The following is an 8,418-nucleotide window of genomic DNA, read 5'->3' on the forward strand; positions in this document are numbered from 1 at the left end:
GCGAGGAACGACCTGATTCAAGACTTTGTCATCCCAACAAGAGGTTTCCCGGAAAGCTCTTGAAGCTACCGGTACCGCTGCAGTCGCGGTGGGGTCAGCTACCGAAATTGCAGATGCATTTTTTTACCTCCACTAATTTTTCAATCACAACTGCCTGTAGGTATAAAGTTTGCGTTTTCTGGTTTACATACTCCTTAAATTTATATTTTGGAGCCTTTCTTACTGCATGTTCGTACCGTAAGTTCCTAGGAATAAATAAATCTTCAAATGTTTTTCTTACCATTATTCGTCAGGTTCAATAAATATTTATATTCAAAAAACAACAAGGCGTTGCCTAGACCGTTGCTACAGGAGCTGATATTAGAGTTGCCATTAATTCGAATATGTTGAGCGTAGTAAGCTTATAAATTTGATTTGGCAACACGGACGTAGAGTAACTGGTGTACCCTGAGAGAGATGTCGCTAGTGTTTTGTTCAAAAGCTTACACACCATTTGAATAATATTTTATATGAACATAAATGTCTGTTCTCTGTGCTCTAATCATTATACAACTCCAATATGAAATTGATATGAAAACGATTTAATGTGAACTTTCTATTACGATTTTGTGTTATCTGGGACAGAGACCGTGAAGAATTAGAGCAACTATTCCGAGCTAATGACATGCGCAAGTTTTATGAGAAGATGAACCAAACTCGGAAGGCTACACACCGAAACCTGACATGTGTAGGGACGAGGGAGGGAATCTAATTACAAACGAGCGCGAGGTGGTCGACAGATGGAAGCAGTTCTTCGATAAACACCTCAATGGCTAAGTCGCAGAAGAAGGCGGAACGGAAATTAACCTAGGAGCGCCCATGGAAGATAGTAATGTCCTAGCACCTGATCTCCAAGAAAACAAACGAGAAATCGGACTGCTGAAGACCAATAAAGCTGCAGGGAAAGACCGCCTACCGGCAGAGCTTTATAAACATGGCGGAGAAACGCTAGCAAAGGCTCTACACTGGGTTATTTCAAGGATCTGGGAGGAGGAAAAGCTACCGGAGGAATGGATGGAAGGAGTGGTTTGTCCCATCTACAAAAAGGGTGATCGGCTAGACAAACTGACGCGACTGATCAGAGCTACATTGGATCGAGGGATGTGTTTCGTACGCATCTCTGGGACACTCTCGAGTCCCTTCGAGACGCGGCGAGGATTGAGACAAGGTGACGGTTTATCCTGCATGCTGTTCAACATCGCTCTTGAGGGGGTGATCCGACGCGCGGGCATCGAAACAAGAGGCACGATATTTACCAAGAGTAGCCAACTTCTAGGCTTTGCAGATGACTTCGATATCATAGCCAGGATCTTTGCGACGGCGGAGGCAATCTACGACAGACTGAAAGCAGAGTCTAGTAAAAATTGGGCTAAAAGTAAATGCGTCGAAGACCAAATACATGAAAGGAAGAGGCTCAAAGGAAACAAACGCGCGCCTCCAACGGACGGTAACTGTTGACGATGACGAACAAGAAGTGGTAGAGGAGTTCGTGTATTTGGGATCGCTGGTGACCGCGGACAACAACTCTAGTAAGGAGATCCAGCGGCGCATCCAAGCGGGAAATCGGGCCTACTTTGCCCTTCGTAAAACGCTACGATCAGGAAGCGTACGTCGCCGCACGAAGCTAACAATGTACAAAACTCTTATTAGACCGGTAGTTCTTTATGGACTTGAAGCCGTGACGCTGCACACGGAGGAGATACGCGCCCTTGCCGTGTTCGAGTGGAAAGTGCTGCGGACGATATTTGGCGGAGTCCAAACTGAAAGCGGAGAGTGGCGGAGGCGTATGAATCACGAGCTACAGGCACTGCTTGGGGAGACCCCCATCGTACATCTAGCGAAAGTTAGCAGGCAACGGTGGGCCGGCCACATCGTAAGGATGCCGACGACTGTGCGACGAAAATACCCAGGTAACATTTTGGTTGTATAATAGCTTATTTAACTAGTGTACAGCTAATTCTCGTCGAACAAGTGCTTGATAAGGTATTATACAACCAAAATGTTACTTGGGTAGTCCTCTTCAGCAACCCCACCGGCACCAGGAACAGGGGAGCCCAGCGTGCACGATGGCTCGACCAGGTCGAAAGCGATTTGCGACTTCTGAGACGACTAGGGAATTGGCGACGAGTGGCCCAACATCGAGTTGAATGGAGACGAGTGCTTGAAACAGCACGAACCACCCCAGCTCTATGCTGCTGCTGAAGAAGAAGTAAAAATTACGGAACAGTTTCAAGGTCAAATTATCCCATATATTTTGTTTGTAATCGCCTTGCTCCACAGGCAGGGACGGCAGTTAAATACACCATCTGTTTACTGTGATTTCGATTACTTTATGTTTAGAAAAAAAGCAAAGAAACCCCCTCGTCCCAATAGGTCGAAGATTCTTTACGACGCTTAAGCGGGGTACGCTGCTGAAAAGTAATGGGTAAAAAGATAGGACAAGAAATGCTCAAGAAATCGATTTCGTTTACGATTTCTTAAGCAGTACGCACTTCATAAGAAATATTATTTCACGTTCAGATGGCGCAGTTTTACATGCAGGTGAATTAAAACGTCACTTTTCCGTACGGAATAATATCCGGCGCAATTATTACCACAAGAAAAAATGACAGGTGGTTGCTTGCATTGGAGTTGTCAAAATTTCTTCGGTAAATAGCAAGATTTTTTCTTGAGCTGTTTTCTTTTCAGCAGCGTACCCCGCTTTAGACTTATACCAATTTGATATCTGTGCTTGGGAAGAGAAACCCAAGTAACTAGTAAGCACTAAACACTAGTCCTTGGAAAACATTATACAGTGGACCCCCGTTCGTTTGAACGATTCCTCATGTAAACTAACGGGGTTAGTTTTTAATTTGAACAACTGGTAACCCTAAATATGCTGGAACTTGTGTGAACTGGCTGCCCTGCTCTTTGTTATTGTTTTGGTGGTTTGATTCAGTTGGCAGTTGCAAGCAGCGAATATTCATTCTCCTATCAGATTTCTACCATAATCGTTGGGAAAACGCAATGTGAAACAGATTAAACACGCTAGATCAGCACAAATAAATCGTGTTTATGTGCATTGTCTGCATAAGCAAATGATGTCATATTGAGTATGACGTTTGAACCATTTTTAATTTGCACGTCGTGCAAACCAACGGGGTTCAAATTAAAAAGTGTTCAGATTAAAAACGGTCAAACGAACGGGGGTCCACGGTATTTTGTTTGTAATCGCCTTGCTCCACAGGCAGGGACGGCAGTTAAATACACCATCTGTTTACTGTGATTTCGATTACTTTATGTTTAGAAAAAAAGCAAAGAAACCCCCTCGTCCCAATAGGTCGAAGATTCTTTACGACGCTTAAGCGGGGTACGCTGCTGAAAAGTAATGGGTAAAAAGATAGGACAAGAAATGCTCAAGAAATCGATTTCGTTTACGATTTCTTAAGCAGTACGCACTTCATAAGAAATATTATTTCACGTTCAGATGGCGCAGTTTTACATGCAGGTGAATTAAAACGTCACTTTTCCGTACGGAATAATATCCGGCGCAATTATTACCACAAGAAAAAATGACAGGTGGTTGCTTGCATTGGAGTTGTCAAAATTTCTTCGGTAAATAGCAAGATTTTTTCTTGAGCTGTTTTCTTTTCAGCAGCGTACCCCGCTTTAGACTTATACCAATTTGATATCTGTGCTTGGGAAGAGAAACCCAAGTAACTAGTAAGCACTAAACACTAGTCCTTGGAAAACATTATACAGTGGACCCCCGTTCGTTTGAACGATTCCTCATGTAAACTAACGGGGTTAGTTTTTAATTTGAACAACTGGTAACCCTAAATATGCTGGAACTTGTGTGAACTGGCTGCCCTGCTCTTTGTTATTGTTTTGGTGGTTTGATTCAGTTGGCAGTTGCAAGCAGCGAATATTCATTCTCCTATCAGATTTCTACCATAATCGTTGGGAAAACGCAATGTGAAACAGATTAAACACGCTAGATCAGCACAAATAAATCGTGTTTATGTGCATTGTCTGCATAAGCAAATGATGTCATATTGAGTATGACGTTTGAACCATTTTTAATTTGCACGTCGTGCAAACCAACGGGGTTCAAATTAAAAAGTGTTCAGATTAAAAACGGTCAAACGAACGGGGGTCCACGGTACAAAACATTTTGCAAACATCTTTAACTTACTTAGTAGCCTTCAATCATTAAAATGAATAAAACGATCTGAAAAATTGTCGACTTGCAAAAATTTGGATTTCACAACCCTGTAGCACAGTCACAGTAGCCATTTTAACATAACAATTTTTTGATATCATCAAAATACATGTATATGTGAACAGTATTGTCAATTGCAAAAAAAATTGTACCATCCAAAGTGCGATATCGCTCATAAAAGTGCTATTTTGCATTAAATCGTTTCGTTATCTTCAGCGCACTTAAGGCCCAAACAGAACGCTGCGCCAACGTGTCCATCAGCGTCAATTTGACAGTAAACCCATGGGAAAACTGTCAGAATAACGCTGACGGACGCGTTGACGCAGCATTCTGTTTGGCCCTTTATCGCTTGGAAGATAACGAAAAAGTGCGCCGAAGATACCGAAACGATTTAATGCAAAATAGCACTTTTATGAGCGATATCGCACTTTGGATGGTACAATTTTCCTTGCAATTGACAATATTTGATATTAAAGAGAGAATTTTGTTAATAGCGGGGTGCGTGAGGGAGATACGGTTCGTTAATTGGGTGTTCGTTAGTTGGGCCATGCTCCAACTTGAATGTCAACATTCTATTGAACTTTTAAGTTTAAAAATGTCAAACAACTGTCAGTCCGCCCAATTAGCGAATCAGCTGAAGTCCCAAGTAACATTTTTGTTGTACAATAGCTTATCAAGCACTTGTTCCACGTGAATCAGCTGTACAATAGTTTAATAAGCTATTGTACAACAAAAATGGTACTTGGGGTGCAGTCGTGATACCCAATTAACGGATTCAGGCTGTACTCCGATTCAGGCACTGGTGAAAATATTTGTTTTTGGCATCACAAATTACACAAAATATATACCAAAAATACCATACAATTATTTAGCACTATTATTTACTTAACGCTATTTTACGTCACACATATGTCAATCATGTCAATATGGTAGAAAGACAAGTCACAAAAACCCGCCTAACGTAGTTCTACGCCAACTACTCGGTTGTGTCTGGAATACAACCTTTCTGATTTTTTGATTTATTTTTTAATTTATACTGAAAATCTAAATATAAACAATGTTCTAAGAAACAAAAGCGCAAATTTAACTCAATGCATAATATTCAAATTCAATAGTTATCGGAAAAAATATTTTTTGTAGACCGGTTACTAGTGTAGCAAATTTGGCAGCTCTGCATACCACCTTACCGACCTAACCAAGTAACCAAACCATCCACCCCACCCAGTGATAATATCAAAATCAAAATAAAATAGTAAATGATGTTTACCTAATTTTGTTAAAGGTATCCTATCGGTGTTCTGAGTTATATAGCGTGTTATAGTCTCTTTAGTAAATAAGTAAAGTTCAAAATACTAACAGTATATTTTGAAATAAACATCCACCGATGAATCGCTTTCGGACGAGCTTTCCGGCAGTAAGCCGAGAACTGCTGAACTGGTTTCCCGGTCATATGGGCAAAGGTATGAAGCAAATGCAGCAGAAGCTGAAAGAGGTCGACTGCGTAATCGAAGTGCATGATGCACGCATACCGCTTTCGGGTCGAAATTCCGAGTTCCGCTATACAATCAGCGGTGTTAAGCCGCACATTCTGGTGCTGAACAAAAAGGATATGATTGAGCGGCGTGCTCAAAAAAGGATAGCTGAACGTTTGCTACAGGAAGAGTCTCATGCCAATCGTGTCCTGTTCACGAATTGTAAGGATCAGTGAGTATAATCCCCTTTTATTTCGAATTAACTATTTTAAAGAACCATTTGAATTGGCAGATCATGCGACGGCATCCGCAAAGTGATGCCTTTGGCACAGGACCTTATACTAAGCTCCAACCGTTTCAACAGATCGGACAAAAAAGAGTACTGTATAATGATTATCGGCGTTCCAAATGTGGGCAAATCTTCGCTGATAAATGTTTTGCGCAATCGTCACCTAAACAAACGAGGCGCTTCTCAAGTGGGAGCCATAGCGGGCATCACACGGAGCGTTCTGCACAAAATCAAGATTTGCGAAGACCCGCTAGTCTATTTGTTAGATACCCCCGGTATACTCAAGCCAAATATTGCCGACACCGAAACGGGTCTCCGATTAGCTCTGGTGTCCTGCCTTCAAGATCATTTGGTTGGAGAAGAGGTGATAGCAGATTATCTACTGTATCTATTAAACAAGAGGGAAAATTTCAAATATGTAGATGTGATGGGGTTGCGAGAGCCCTCCGATTCAATTGACGAAGTTCTACTTGTGGCAGCTCAACATCTAAACCGGACAGTGCGGATTAAAAATTTCGATAGAACGATAATGATACGACCGGATGTAAGTTATGCTGCCAAGCATATGATCAAAGCCTTCCGAACCGGTGTTTTCGGTAAAATACTTATTGATAGCGATAAATTGGAATGAATAAGATGAAGATAGTTTATTAGTCAAATAAAAATAACTTTTTATTCAATGACTCTTTTAATTTGTGTTTTGTGAAGTTTTATATCTTAATGTAAGTCTTAAAAAGATGTAAATTAAATTGTAAAACACCTTGTCTCTAGCTGCTTACTTCAGAAGCTTTGAATAATCAATGTATGTACTTTTACCACGTAGGTATAGAAGCACGTGTAACTCATTCATCCTTCTATCAGTTGTTCGAGTTCTGTACTGGGAATCTCCGTCCCGGAAATAGTTTGAAATTCTTCCTCGACCGTCTCTGGGCGCTCTTCCTCGTAGGCGGCGAATTTTGCACGTTCCTTGGCCTTCTCTACAATCTTGCTTTTGGCCTCGTAGTACTCGATGACCAACTGAGGGTCTTTTTCGTTTACCGTAGCAGCCTGCAGAATATCCATCTCATCGGAACCCTGCCATTGCACGAGAAACATCAACTCGCCGCCACAGTCCGTGGCTCCGACAATGCGCTGCAACGGCAGGTTTCGGTCATAGCCGCGGGGTTTACTAATTTCCTCCAGTTTCTTTTTGGCTGATTTTTTCTTTGCCTCCTTGAACTCTTTCTGTCGGCGAGCTTCCTCGTACTTTGCTATCAGTTCGGGACAGTCTAGATTTTCCTCAGGCTCCCAGGTGTTATCCGCATCGGAGTATCCCTTCCACTTCAGGTAATATTCGATCTTACCGGCAGATGTAATTCGTCGATCTAAAACTTTCTCTACGACGTATGGGGCTTCGTTACTGTCCTCGTCGGTCACTGTGCAACAGGGAAATTATTTAGAAACATGAGTACAGTCACACTTCAAAAGAAACTCACTATTTTAGTTTATTGATTTGTTTTGATTTAGCAACTTTTTGAGCGTCACTTTTCCGTCCATCAGCAACAGAGACGGGAAAATGATCGATCTCGATTTTTAAATATCGCCTGTTGTAACTGCTTATCGATTATGGAATAGACTGGTAACCAATGAGCGGTAATACACAGGTGAAGACTTGAACGTCGATCTCGATTGCTTTTCGGATCAATTTCAACGGGGTAACCCACCCCATCGGCAGACAACCATGTTTTCGCCGCCAACATCTCGTGAGTGCGAAAATGAGATAGCATGGCAGCACTGCGTTTCACTCAACTGCGAGCAGTCTGATTTGGGCCCGCTGTCAAATTTTGAGCCCCGGACATGCTGTCGCTGACGTTTACTGCAGCTCGATATAGAGATGTCGATGGGGTGGGGTAACCTTGGGGGTAACATACTGACAGCACAGAGAACAGAGGTGACATTGCGATTCTCGTTTCGAGTGATTTTGGTTTGTTTCGCCCATTCGTTTAACGTGGTCGAAACGAACCAAAATCACTCGAAACGAGAATCGCAATGTCACCCCAGATTAACAGGCTCGAAGGAAGTAATCGATTTTTTGTGTGTAAAATCTGTTGGTAGCGCCCTCCAGAAATAGTTTGCCAAACGCATAAAAAAATATCCAAGTACTTTTATCAATATTTCTTTGTACTGGAGTTATTATTAAATTCCCACCCTTTCGTACGCGATGAATTATAACCGTCGTGGGCGAAACCGTCGCCAGAATCGTCGCGGGGAAAATATCATTCAGTTTGTCAACTAAGTCAATAGCTTACGTGCTAGACAAGCATAATATATACTTATAACTTACATACAGCCAAGCAGATTCTTTCTGCGACGATTTCAAGCTAACAAAAAAGTAAGCAGCACGTTTTGTTACCAAAGAAACGGGCAATACATAGCAG

General features: G+C 41.9%; 2 protein-coding genes across 2 annotated transcripts; one reads left to right on the forward strand and one right to left on the reverse strand.

The window, feature by feature from the left end:
• The first annotated feature begins 5,505 nt into the window (after nucleotides 1–5,505).
• LOC128746094 (mitochondrial GTPase 1) lies at nucleotides 5,506–6,632 on the forward strand. Its single transcript, XM_053843144.1, has 2 exons — nucleotides 5,506–5,944; nucleotides 6,005–6,632. The coding sequence occupies exons 1-2, from the start codon at nucleotides 5,625–5,627 to the stop codon at nucleotides 6,630–6,632; spliced, it is 948 nt and encodes a 315-aa protein (XP_053699119.1). The 5' UTR covers nucleotides 5,506–5,624.
• Nucleotides 6,633–6,688: 56 nt separating this feature from the next.
• LOC128741393 (chromobox protein homolog 3) lies at nucleotides 6,689–7,543 on the reverse strand. Its single transcript, XM_053837228.1, has 2 exons — nucleotides 7,477–7,543; nucleotides 6,689–7,416 (listed from the first exon to the last, which is right to left on the reverse strand). Coding segments are annotated over exons 1-2 (570 nt in total). The 5' UTR covers nucleotides 7,478–7,543; the 3' UTR covers nucleotides 6,689–6,847.
• Between the last annotated feature and the right edge of the window lie 875 nt (nucleotides 7,544–8,418).

Source organism: Sabethes cyaneus, chromosome 1 (genome assembly GCF_943734655.1).
Source record: "Sabethes cyaneus chromosome 1, idSabCyanKW18_F2, whole genome shotgun sequence".
Classification (NCBI taxonomy): domain Eukaryota; kingdom Metazoa; phylum Arthropoda; class Insecta; order Diptera; family Culicidae; genus Sabethes; species Sabethes cyaneus.

Excerpts from the sequence above, each read along its gene's own strand:
- LOC128746094 (XM_053843144.1), top strand. The coding sequence starts at position 5,625 with ATGAATCGCTTTCGGACGAGCTTTCCGGCAGTAAGCCGAGAACTGCTG. Across the intron at positions 5,945-6,004 it reads TTCACGAATTGTAAGGATCA|ATCATGCGACGGCATCCGCA; the intron begins GTGAGTATAATC and ends TTGAATTGGCAG.